We start from the raw sequence: 13523 nt of genomic DNA, 5'->3' as shown, positions 1-13523 counted from the left end.
CACCCTGTTATCATCAGTCATTTCATTCTTCCCTCTTCTCTCACTTCTTTTACTTAAGTGCATTTCTTTCTCTACTTCTTTAACTTTCATCCTCTTGAAGTCCTCTTTTGCTGATATTCTTTCCTGTCTCAGATATTCACACTTACAACTTTGAAGGGCCCTGTACATGGCCTTGTAGCTTTTTAATGTTAACTTCGTTTTCTTCTTCATGGTCTAACCTCATCTCCTTTACTTAATGTCAGTACATTTTTCTTGTTTGCTATCAAGCTTTAAGCAGGTTTCTTACACTTTAAAATCTTGCTCTTAAGTTCTTCCTAGGGCCTTAGTTACCTTTGCCACAAAAGATACTAGTTCTTTGGGTCAATTTCTGCTCATAATTGTATGTATGAATCTTCTGAGGTGTGTCTTCAGGAGTATGTTAACTGGGGAATGGAAATAGAACCACCTATTGCCCCAGTCACTACTAATATTTTACTACCTTGTAGTATATTTTCCCATATATTTTTGTTTTACATCTAGCATTTTTCCCCACATTTAATTTGGCCTTATAATTGCCTCCCCACCCTGAAGCCCAAGTAGGGTATATCACCTAGAATAGCTGTATCATGTCCCACCAAAGGTGGGTGTACCAAAATTTATGTAACCATATATTTAAACAAGGTTTTGGTACTATATGCCCTTTGGGAATAGAGGCTGATTATATATTCAAAGGAATTATCTCTTTTTCAGGAGAATTTGTGAAGTAATTAATGAAGCAGTATGGAAGCATAATATAATTTATGTTTCAAGTGCTGGAAATAATGGTCCATGCCTGTCTACAGTTGGTTGTCCAGGTGGAACTACATCAAGTGTGATAGGTTAGTTTCCTGTTTTAGAAATAGATTTGTTTAAAAACAAGCAAACAAAAAACAATAATTAATAAAATGTTACTTGTATCTCTATTACGTGTAAGACACTGTACACTTTAAGTGTGTCCTCAGGAAACTTACAGTCTAGTAGGGGAACTGGCACATCTAGAACTGACTGTAATTTAAAGTGGACTGAAATAAGTTGTTTCATAGAAATATAAACGCATGCTTTTAGGTGCATTAGCATATTTAATTTGTAAAATAATCCTGGGAGATAGGTATTTTGTATCCAAAAGCAAAGTTCTTAGTAAAATGTCTGGTACATAGTAGACTTTCCTTGTTTCCTTATTAAATTGTATTCTTTCATTGTATTAGAGAGAGGACTGGTGTTGAGAGATTAGGCAGTTCACTCAAGCCAACAGTGGGTTTAGAATCAGAATCCCTATTTGTTTTCTTTTCTTAATGATTAAATCCGTCCCATAGGTGTTGGTGCTTATGTTTCTCCTGATATGATGGTTGCTGAGTATTCACTGAGAGAGAAATTACCTGCAAATCAATACACTTGGTCTTCTAGAGGACCTAGGTAGGTATAGGTAGAACACGGGACCAGTACGTATATTTGGTTAAACTTTACATTGTTGAGAAGGGCAGAGTTTTAGATAAGTTTGCTAGTTTTTTTCTGTTGGTTTTTGCTTGTTTTCAGTATTTTCATTTTGATTAACAGTCTTATCTCAAGGACAGATAATTAAAATAAATGAAATAGTGTTGTTGTTACATGGAGAACATCACTATTCTGAGTATAAATTCTTATTCCTATATCCATAATTCTTCATTTATAAGAATCTAAAGAAAAAGTGGGGACTTGGCTATCTTTATATAGTAGTGATGGCCTAGTTTTAAATAATTTTTGATATTTGAACTTTGGTGAAACAAAAGCCCTGAGCTTTATTATAAAGCATCACAGTTATAGGGCCCACATACCTGTGGCTCATGTTTTTGAAGTTATAACTTACTTTGAGCAATTTTGGGTGAGATCTGTAAGTAAACAAGTTCTGATTGAGAAATGAAGTTTATCTCTTTTGGTTCCCTGAAGCCCTCTGAACTATATTTATCTGATTCTGGGAACTAATTTTCTCAAGAGGTGTATCAAGTCCTAAATTATGTAATTCTTCGTTATACCATCAACGGGTACATAAACCTTATGAAAAATAAAGCATATTTTAATTCATCTCTTTGGAGTTAATTTATAAAAAGAATAGACTTTGAATTTAGTTCAGCAAATACCTTAGTGCCTACAGTGGGCAAGGCATAAATGAACAGTCTGTGATCTGAGTTTCAAATGCCATTTTAGTATGATGGGACTCCAGAGGTGGGAGCAATCACTTGACCCCTTCATGGAGGAGATGGTATTGAAGTTGGCCTTAAAGGATGGATAGGATGTTGAGAGACAGAAGAAAAGAGTTCTATATGCCAAGAATAACATGAACCCAAAGATGAGCAGGTTTTAGAGTAAAGTTTTTTGAGGAAATAACTAGTAACTGAGTATGTTTGAAGTATAAGATTAGTGGGAAATATTGGAAGATAAGATTAGAAAAATTGTGTTCAGGTGAGATGCAATAATGTTACATTCTTTGAGTTACAGGTATCTTTCTCATTTTCTCTAGGTGATTCCTCTTTAAAAAATAAACTTAATCTTAGTAGTTTATTATCAAATGTCATTGAAAACAACCAGGCTGTGGACATCCACATGGATCAAAAAGCTTTGCTTTGCACTGTCATTGTAGACTGCCCCTGCCAGCCCAGCTGAAGACACTCAGTAAGAGTGGCTTAGGATAAGAGCCAAAAGTCAGCAAAGCTTGATGTGTTTTATGTTCAGTTAATAAAAGTGTAAAATTATTAAACTTACTCTCTTCTAAAACTGAGTTTGGAATTTTAAGTTTTATCTTATTGTCAATGTAAAAACAAAGTATTAGAGAATGTTTAAACCAGCCTTTGCTGATATTTGCCATAGAGCATTTAAAGAATTATTTTAAGAAAATACCAAGGAGTTCATGAATTATGGGGGAAGCTTGGATTAAAGTAGATACTGATTCACAAACCAGATGTTCTAAGAATTGAATTTGTTTCATTTTTCATAAACATGAAATATTATTAGAAATAATTTGCTTTAATTATTACATTAGATGGTACAAAACATAAAGCATTGACTAATGGTCTCTGAGCAGAGCATGTTCTGTTATCTTTGGAAAACACTGCCTCACATCAGCATTGACTGAGACACACAGCATCTACTACTTCCAGGCATTTGCACGTGTGGCATATTTCTTAAAGACGTATTACCAAATGTCTGGGCCGGGTGCAGTGGCTCACACCTATAATCCCACCACACCACTTTGGGAGGCCGAGGCAGGAGAATCTCTTGAGGTCAGGAGTTTGAGACCAGCCTGGCCAGTGTGGTGAAATCTCATCTCTATTAAAAATATAAAATTTAGGCGGGCATGGTGGCAGGCACATGTAATCACAGCTACATAAACAGGTTGTGAAGTTTTATTATATAAATTGAGAAGAAAAATATTACTGGCTTTTTTTGAATTTTAAGGAAACATTTCTGTTTCATGAGACTTTTGGTTTTTTTTTCTTTCCTGAAACGGAGTCTTGCTCTGTCATCCAGGCTGGAGTGCAGTGGCATGATCTCGGCTCACTGCAACCTCCACCTCCCAGGTTCAAGCAGTTCTTCTGCCTCAACCTCCCAAGTGGCTGGAATTACAGGCGCCCACCACCACACCTGGCTAATTTTTGTATTTTTAGTAGAGACGGGGTTTCACCATGTTGGCCAGGTTGGTCTTGAACTGACCTCGTGATCTGCCTGCCTCGGCCTCCCAAAGTGCTGGTATTACAGGCTTGAGCCACCATGCCCAGCTGAGACTCATTTTTAGAATACTGATTTAAACACATAGAAATGCTTTATCATTTACCACTTTAACAGGCTAGTGGAAAATTAGTAAAGAGCAATAAGTAGTCAGAATTCATGATTCTTTCCAGTTATTTTTTCTAATGCTATCAAATACCAATGCTCATTTTGAATACCATTAGTCAATACAGTGCAAACAAGAAGGTAGAAAATCACCCTAAACCTTGTTATCTGTGATATGTACTGGTGACATTTTGATGAACATCCTTTTAGTCATTCTCCCATGAATTAGTGGGAGATGACACTGTTCAGGCACTTTTGTAACCTACTTGTCATTCAGTATTACATCGTGAACATCTTCACAGGTCAACAGATATTTCCCTAATAATAATCGTTCTAAGATATTTCCTAAAAGAGGTGCCATCAGCCCATTTCAAGAGGAATATATATGTATTGCTTTTAGTTCTCTATAAAAATGTAAAGCCAAATTGCCCTAGTGTTTTTACCCGAGTAAAATCGTTCACTCAGTTGGGAGATTGGTATAAGGAGAGTCTGGCAGCCTCTGTGGGGGAATGTATGGCCACTTTGCCAGGAAGGTGGAAGTAGTGTGCTATTCTGTGCCATTCCTTCTTTACTTGGGGCAGAGAACAGAGCCTTGTTGGATGATAATGTGGTTATGAATTCTAAGGGCTTTAATTCATCAGACTTTGCTTGGTTGAAGCTGTCAGCTGGGCAGTCCTGTTAGACATGAGCTATCCAGTATTGCAGCAATCAGGGACGTGAGGTTAGTCTGCATTGACATGTGCTGTAAGTATAAAATGTACAACAGATTTCAAAGACTTGGTACAAAAAAAAATGTAAATGAATTCATTTTTCTTTTTTTTCTATTAATTACATGTTGAAATGCTAATATTTTTGCTATGTCTAGTTAAACGTATTAAAATTAATTGCATTAGTGTCTTGTTAGCTTTTTTTATGTGGGTTATAGAAAATGTTAATTTATATGGCCCACATTATATTTCTATTGTACAGTGCTATATTAGACGTTAAACAAAAGGAAAGTTTCTTATTACAGATAAGAGAGAAGTACATTCATCAAAGAGTCAGAACAGTGACATTTGTTTCATCTCTCTACCTGACACTATGGCCTGTCACACATGCCCAGATATGTATATACACACGGACATTTCTGTACGCTTATAAGGAAAAAATAAATGCTGCCTATGGGAAAATGGCTATGCTGGGTGTTTTTCCCCCATTGATTCTTCATAATAATATCTTTGTCATTATTTGTAATGAGTGCAGTTAGTACACAGTGTTATACTATTGGATTTAACCAGTGGCTGTCTTAAAAATGCCCATGTTATGTTGAGCTTTCACCATCCTAAGCAAACTTCAATGGCTTTCCATTTAGTGCTGACGGGGCCCTTGGTGTGAGTATCAGTGCACCAGGAGGAGCCATTGCTTCTGTTCCTAACTGGACATTGAGAGGGACGCAGCTAATGAATGGAACATCTATGTCTTCCCCCAATGCATGTGGAGGCATTGCCCTGATCCTTTCAGGTAAGCATGTTCCTTATTGTCCTTACATTATTGCAGACAGATATTTTTGTTTTCTGAAGCTCTCATGGTAAGAACATGTGGTAGAATTGATAATTCCCTTGGCACAAAGTAGAATTTAAGGTAACAAATAACTTATGTGATAATGACAATTTGAATGTGTATTTATTCATTCAGTAGTATATTTGTTAACGACTATCAAGCAGTATTTTAGCTCCGGGGCTAAATTAGTGAACAAAGCATCAAAACTACCTGCTTATGTGGAGTTTATATCATATATATTATGGTTGGGATAAACAGACTTTGAACAAAATAAAAAACTGTAGATGTTGCGTGTTAGAAGTTAATGGATACTGTGAGCAAAATGAGGTAGAAAGAGAAGGAGGGGTTTCTAGAGTGGTGCCCAGGATTAAATAGAGTGACACTGGGTTTAGCCAGGACTCACATTTAGGGTAGCCAGGCTGCTATGAAACTCCCTCCACAGAAATGTCCCTCTTTAAGTTGTCTCTCCTCTGCCTCCTTTCTTCACCCCTTTTCTGACCCACACCACAGTTTCTTCTGCTGACCACATCTCCTCAGCATGGCCTGTCCACACTGGTGCTACCAGCATAAACCTGTGATGATATACCACTGTCAAGTGCTACCATCCTTTTCTAGGTTGAGCCCACACTCTTAGGATGGATCCTAACATGACCCTCTTTCTAGTTCTCTTCAGCCTCACCAGATATTTCAAGGCCTCTTGGCCTCCATCTTTGGGTGTACTCCTTTCTGCCATGTTGTGGCCTTGAACACTCCTATACGTTCTGTAAGAGGCGGCTCATATGTCAGTTCCTCTGATGGAGCTTCACCTTTTTTAGATTCTCACAAAACTGGTCATTTCCTTGATTTGCTGTTATAACTTCATAGTGTTTCCATCCTTGCGTTGTGTCTGACAGTATCATCGATGTATATATGTTTGATGAGCTCTGGAGAGGACAAGAATGATACAGCACTCATCTTACGAATTGGTGGCCTCCATATTCTTCCCATAAAACAGTAATTCCCAACCTGGCTGTACCCTAGAATCATCTGAGAGGTGTTTAATAAATAGCAATCTCTGGGACAGTCCTCAGAGATTCTGATTTTATTGGTCTGTCTTGAGACCTTAGCATCTTTTTTGCTTGAGTTCCCCTGGGGCTTATAACGCCAACAGCCATCTTGTTTAGTTTAACCCAGCAGTGTTTTAAAGAAAATGTCATTCACATGCCTTTCGGTGTCTGCTTTGTACATTTATATTATGGTACAAAACCCACACCAGAGTCTCTGCCCACCACATAATGAGAACACGTGATTTTTGTGGAATAAAACCTTCATATGACGCATGCAGTTTGAGTCAGATTGTTTAGTTCAGGTCTTCAAAAAAGATTTTAAAATGAGTGTTAAAACACAAGACATTAAAAGCAGAGAGTCTACAGGTGATCATACTGTTGGGCGGCTAAGGTTTCAGATAGTGAGTGCTACACTACTTGTTTTTGTTTCTTAATTTTAGGTCTGAAAGCTAATAACATTGACTACACAGTTCATTCAGTCAGAAGAGCTCTAGAAAACACTGCAGTGAAGGCTGACAATATAGAAGTATTTGCTCAAGGACATGGTATTATTCAGGTATTGTTGCCTATATGAAAAATGGGTTGTAAAGTATCATTAAGATAATATCTTAGGTATTATTGGGTAATGTTTCATTTTATAACAACGATTCAGTGTATCTGAATTATAGATTATATGGCCATATAACTAAGCAAAAAGGATACACAAACAAATTTTGTAGTTAAGACAAATCTATTGCACTAAGATCAGGAAATGTAGTAGATGGAGGCCATGTAGAGGTTAGAAATTGAAAGCAAAGAAATCAAGGTCAAAAACTGTCCAATCATAATGGCATAGGGATTAGTTCCTAAATTTGGTCACTTGAGAATTACAGTGTGAATAGGGTGGAGTGGAAGATGTGACTGGTATTGTTTCTAAAAATGTAGAATTATCCTCTTAGTTGGGGTACCAGGTAGTTTTGAGAAGTGAATATAAACACTATTTGTTTTACAACTGAAATCAAATTGATTGGTAATTTGCAACAAAATATTTTTTGACCCAACTGTTTATATCTTACCATGTATATTCTTTTCACTAGGTTGATAAAGCCTATGACTACCTCGTTCAGAATACATCATTTGCTAATAAATTAGGTTTTACTGTTACTGTTGGAAATAACCGTGGCATCTACCTCCGAGATCCTGTTCAGGTGGCTGCACCTTCAGATCATGGCGTTGGCATTGAACCTGTATTTCCAGAGAACACAGGTCAGTAATAGGCTGGCAGTAAGCTGAAGTATTCACATTTGCTATTTGAATGAGTGGTATCATAATAAAGAATTGCTGTTTGGGCCAGTGTTATGAAGAGAATACATGAATTGCCAGTATGATTATTTTACATCTTATAGTCATAAGAGAAAATATTAGAGCAATTTGGGGTCCTTGTACAATGGCAATTTAGTTAGCATGTTAAACTACCAAAGAAAACAGTAGAATGAGCCTCAGTGACCCGCAGCTTTATTAAATTGTGGATGATAAAACATCAAATTCCTTTTCCACTTTACCTGCTTAGGTATAAGAGAGAGCTTTCAGTTGAAGAATGAGAAGTAGAAGCACTCTAGGAGAATTGCAGCTTGATTAGGTGTGAAAAAAAATAGTCATCACTATTATCTGGCTGTCTTCATTTCAGTTGAATACTATTACCTGTGTGCAGTAATGAAAACATTCACTTCAACTCTTTATTTTAAGGTCATACCAGTGCTTGGTGAAAGTATAAATGAATCATGAATAATCTAAATTGTAAGGAAGATTGTTTGACTGTTTTATTTAAGCTGTGTTTTGGATGCATTTTACCGCCAACCAAACTAAGTTGCTAAATTTATTTGGGAAGATGCAACATTTTTAAAAAGAAAAAAATACTCATCTTTAATTTTTGGTCTTTTTCATGCCAGAAAACTCTGAAAAAATATCCCTTCAGCTTCATTTAGCTCTGACTTCAAATTCATCTTGGGTTCAGTGTCCTAGCCATTTGGAACTCATGAATCAATGTAGACACATAAACATACGTGTGGATCCCAGGGGCTTAAGAGAAGGATTGCATTATACAGAGGTATTGATGTATCTTCAATTTTACTTTCTTCACTCTTTAAAATGTTTAAAAGGTTAAAAAAAATCCAAAGTATATTTGCAATGTATTGCTTTCTTGCTAAGAAATAGCTAGACCTATCCACCTGCCAGGTTATGCAGTTCTTCTGGTGTGTCTGTATTCATTTAAGCAGTGAAGTTTCTAAAGAATATCTTTTGTCCTTGTATGAATAAGTAGAAAGAAAGAAGAGGTACAGCAGAACCTTTCAATTAGGTCTTCCTCTAACTGGTCTTTTGTCAGCTACACAAAGCTGCAGTTACTACTTCTTCTTGTTTTTTGTTGTTGTGGTTTTAAGAGACAGAGTCTTGCTCTGTTGCCCAAGCTAGAGTACAGTGGTGTGATCGTAGTTCACTGCAGCCTTGAACTCTTGGGCTCAAGGGATACTCCCACCTTAGCCTCCTGAGTAGCTAGGACTAGTGGCGTGCACCACCAAGCCTGGCTAAATTTTTTTATTTTTGTAAAGATGGGATCTCTCTATGTTGCCCAGGCTTGTCTTAAACTCTTGGCCTCAAGTGATCCTCCTGCCTTGGCCTCCCAGAGCATTGGGATTACAGGTGTGAACCACCACACCCAGCTAGTTATACCTTTTAGTACTCAGATGAAGAAAGCATCTGTTAAACAAATAGTTGTAAACCAGGCATAGAATAGTATCACAACAGTGTCTCCACATCTAAAGTTATCTATAGTACTAGTTTGAGCTAATTTTCAGTTGGGAGTAATTAAAATGCACTTACTTTGTACTTGACGTCTCATTTTCCCATTTGAACTAGTCAAATGTTGCTATACATTTGTTTGGACTGTTTGCTATTAATTATGTGACCTAGTGTCAGGAAACTGGTGTCAGCCTGCGGTTAAGACCTTGACATATTAAGAGTAGATTGATTTATTCTGTCAATAGTTTAGACCTCTTCCCCCGCTTTTAAACGTTTGTTTATGGATACTGAAACTTACCAATTCTTTTTTCAAGGTATGTGGCTATGATATAGCATCCCCTAACGCAGGTCCGCTCTTCCGAGTTCCCATCACTGCAGTTATAGCAGCCAAGTAAGTAACAGGTTACTCACAGCTTACTGTTACTTCTAAGATTTTAATGGCTATTCATGGAGTCTTGTGAACTTTTAAGGGATCACTAATACAGAACCGGGTAGTGGGGATTTTGTCTTAGTTCTGCTCCCAGCTAGCATTTTTAGGTGTCATGTAGTCAGCCATGCTGTCTCTTGTGCACTCTGAGAGTAACTGATGGCACCTGGCATCTCCCCTGCCTCTACATCAAAACTGTTTCCACCAGAGTCACTCTGAGCTCTGGATTGCCCAGTTCAGAGGCTAACTCAGCCTTCATCTGATCTGATCCCACTGCAATATTTGACAATATTACTTGATTCGCCTCCATTCCTGCCCTTTTTGTCTCCCTCATGTTTGGGATTTACTCTCTTCTCTTAATGCTCCCACTTTTCTAGTTATCTACTGTAGAAACAGAAGTTAAGAAAGTCTTAACTTTCCATCTTATTCCCCAGGAACCAAGGAAAAAATCAGCAGATTATATTACTTCCTGCTTAAAATATATCAGTGGCACCTCCAAGGATCAAGTTCAAGCTCCTTAAAATAGCACACAATCTCCCTCACAGTTATAGCTGTAGACAGTGTTTCCTGCCTTTCCGTACACCAAATTACACATTTTGGCCAATTCACTGATTTTGGCACTCCAGGTTTCTCAGGATTTGTGCATGTACACAGCTGATAACTTGGTTTCAGTTTCCTGTCTCTTCAGTTAATGACCAAGTGCATTCCTGGTCATCCCTGGGTGAAGGGAGTCCCTTCTTTCTGCTTCGTGGCACATTTTACATGCCCCTGAACAGACTTCAGCCAATATTTTGTAATTTTTTATTTAACTTACACTGTTTGACTGTGAGCCCACTGAAGGCACAGGGACTACTGTTATACAGGATGTATGAAATAAATTATCTAGTGGATGAAGGTGAGATTGAGATTGTGAGAGTACTGGAAGCCAAGTGGAAATTCTAAACTTTAACAGTTCTGTTAGTTACTCTGGTAAATATTAAGTATGCAACAGATACCTGCCCATGAGAAACAGGACGAAATTGAGGAGAATAAATTTAAAAAGTGGTGTACACATGGGAAAATTGTGCAGCAGTTAAATTCTCAGCCGTATATTCCCTCAAAATCCAGTAGTAATTTAGACAAGGTAATATGTAAGACCTTCAGGAGTCAGCTGCCACGCAATCTCCTTCAGGAAGCTTCCCAGGCTCCCTAACTCTTCCTGTCTATCTGGAGCATCTTATGTTAAATGTCTCTGATGATGATTCTCTCCATGCTAGACTGTCTAGGGTAAAGAATCATATTTTCTTCTTTGTTACCTTTTCTAGCTCCTAATAACAGGGCCTCATATGTCATAGGCACTCACTTAACTGTCCTACTGACAAGAATTTGTCTCTAGCATAAAATTTGTTTCCATGGTGGGTAGTTATGAATTTAAACTTTGTTTCATTGATTTCTTACAAAAATGCTTTGAAAGTAGTTTGCCTTTTCTTTACTATTTTACATCATGGGAGTGTTTTGAAGCTACAGGAGGAGCTTAATTTAACATTAGTCTCATAGCTATAATATCAGTGACATAAAACTTTGTCACTGATTTTAATATCTAGGACTCACTGTAGTTTAGAATCTGGTAATTGGAAAATTCTGTGAATGTTGTAGAATGCCTTTAACAAAAAAGAGAATGCTTTTTAAATAGTGTGTGTGAATGTATCTTAAAAATCATAAAATAGACAAAAAATAGAATCATCTGTACTCTGCTATTCAGAGGTTGTCTCTGCTAACCTACTGCAGAAATTGAATAATATTGTACATACTGTTTTGTAACCAGCTTCTAAGTCCCTGTGTTTATTTCTAATGAATTGGATAAATTTTGCATTTATCCAATAAAATCCAGAGTATCTGTGGTCTTATAATAAATATATACATTTAATTATTTTTATTAATTTTCAGAGTAAATGAATCATCACATTACGATCTAGCCTTTACAGATGTACACTTTAAACCTGGCCAAATTCGAAGGCATTTTATTGAGGTTCCTGAGGGTGCAACATGGGCTGGTAGGTAAAATTAAAATCCACGTGACCACTTATCTCTGTTTACATTCTAATGACTATAGCTATATGAGGTTCATTTATCTGTAACATGTATTTCCCTGGTACTAATGGTACTAATATATATATATTTGGGCACCTTAGACTTTCTGTAAAGTTCAAAACGTTTTTAAGATCTAGTAATATTTTGCATTGGCCCATACAGCAAATTAAGGCATCTTAAGATGTTTTTAGTATTTAAGGTTTGAGCTTAGTTTAGAATAATGCCTTATCTGGTAGTAATTTTTTTTTTTTTTTTTTTAAGATGGAGTCTCACTGTGTTGCCAGGCTGGAGTGCAGTGGCATGATCTTGGCTCACTGCGAACTCTACCTCCCTGGTTCAAACGATTCTTCTTCCTCAGCCTCCCGAGTAGCTTGGACTAATAGGTGTGCGCCACCACGCCCGGCTAATTTTTGTGTTTTTAGTAGAGACGAGGTTTCACCATGTTGGCCAGGGTGGTCTCGATCTCTTCACCTCATGAGACACCCGCCTCGTCCTCCCAAAGTGCTGGGATTACAGGCATGAGCCACTGCGCCCGGCCTAATTTTTAAAATACTACAAATCAGTTTAAACAATGCAGCGTTGCTTAAACCTCAAACTGTTAAACTCTTACAATTTTAGAAATAGAGCTTTTAAGTCTTTGAAGCTCTGTTTATGAGAGATTTTCACTTCAGTGTCTCTGAAATGTTGAGAGTAAATGATTGCCTAACACAAAGCTCTTGAATTAACATGTTATAGTCCTGTGAGAGTGCTCATGTCATTCTTTTATACAAGAGCTGTGGGTATACCATATTTTCCTTCACAAGTTATATGTCCTAAATTTACAATTTAACAGTCAGTATGGAGGGGTGTGTCAATTGTCAGAGCTCACTCACATTGGTAGAAGGAAGCAAATATGGGCAGTCAAGCAAGTGTCACCCAATTTAAATTAGCAGCCAGCATTGTTGATACTTCTTGGATTTGGCCTCTCTGCTAAGCACTTTACAGAGATTATCTTGTCTAGTCCCATCAGAACCCTATAAGGTAGATAGGTGTCATTAGTAAAAATGGCTTGTATTTTACTCCGGAGTGTGTTTTTTGTACTTGTATGAAAGTACAAATATATTTACATCTGAGACTTTATTGAAAATGCAATATTGATACCACACATGTATGACCTGGTTTGGGAATAACTGGTTGTATTTGATTCCCCATACCATCTTGTGGTCATCTATCTGTATGCAGTCCATCTGTTTGTTACCTGGTATCACAGGAAATACAAGACTTTCCTTGTTTTATGTAACTAGGTAAGGGCAAAATAATAGCAAAAGCTGAGAGCTAAAGCAATGAATTGAACAGTACCCAATATTGCCTGTTAATTTGCGTACTGGGTTATAATGGAGCTATTGCAGCATTGAGAGGCTTCTAAGGATAATCAGGGGGTGTACTAGACTCGTTCATTAAGCATATTTTTCTGTACCATCTGTGTGCCAGGCCCTTTTCAACGGGCTAAGGTGGTGAGCTACTTAGACAAGGACCCTGCTTCCAGAGGCCTTAAAAGCATCTAGTCCAAGACATTGTAGTTAAGAGAACTGGATTAGAGGGAGACAGCACAGAGTAGCGACAAGGCCATGGGCTTTGGAAATTGAGAAGTCTGAGTTTGGATCCACACTCTGCCATACACTAATGGTTACCTGAAGGCAGGTTTCTAAATTTTCTGAACTTCTGTTTCAACTATAAATATAGTTGTTAGTCTGTTGTAAGGATCAGGGATTTTATAGAGTACTTGATACATAGCTTGTCTTCGTTGGGATTTCGCTCACACTTGACAGTACTTCTAGGGAGTGGACTCAGAGTTGCTGTGTTCA

At 37.4% G+C, this 13523-nt stretch overlaps 1 protein-coding gene across 7 annotated transcripts in view; it reads left to right on the top strand.

The window, feature by feature from the left end:
* LOC105485364 (tripeptidyl peptidase 2) overlaps positions 1-13523 on the top strand; it is an 84707-nt gene that overhangs the window by 33797 nt on the left and 37387 nt on the right. For all 7 annotated transcript variants that reach the window (XR_011614615.1, XM_011747656.2, XM_011747655.2 and 4 more), the window contains exons 9-16: positions 730-857; positions 1332-1431; positions 5174-5322; positions 6848-6963; positions 7484-7652; positions 8336-8493; positions 9497-9573; positions 11536-11642. Coding sequence is in view for 6 of the 7 variants with exons in the window: in XM_011747656.2 (XP_011745958.1) it covers positions 730-857; positions 1332-1431; positions 5174-5322; positions 6848-6963; positions 7484-7652; positions 8336-8493; positions 9497-9573; positions 11536-11642 (1004 nt within the window). In the remaining variant the exon portion in view is untranslated. The remainder of the gene's footprint in view (positions 1-729; positions 858-1331; positions 1432-5173; positions 5323-6847; positions 6964-7483; positions 7653-8335; positions 8494-9496; positions 9574-11535; positions 11643-13523) is intronic.

Source organism: Macaca nemestrina, chromosome 16 (assembly GCF_043159975.1).
Source record: "Macaca nemestrina isolate mMacNem1 chromosome 16, mMacNem.hap1, whole genome shotgun sequence".
Classification (NCBI taxonomy): domain Eukaryota; kingdom Metazoa; phylum Chordata; class Mammalia; order Primates; family Cercopithecidae; genus Macaca; species Macaca nemestrina.
This window is presented reverse-complemented; position numbering and strand designations above follow the sequence as displayed.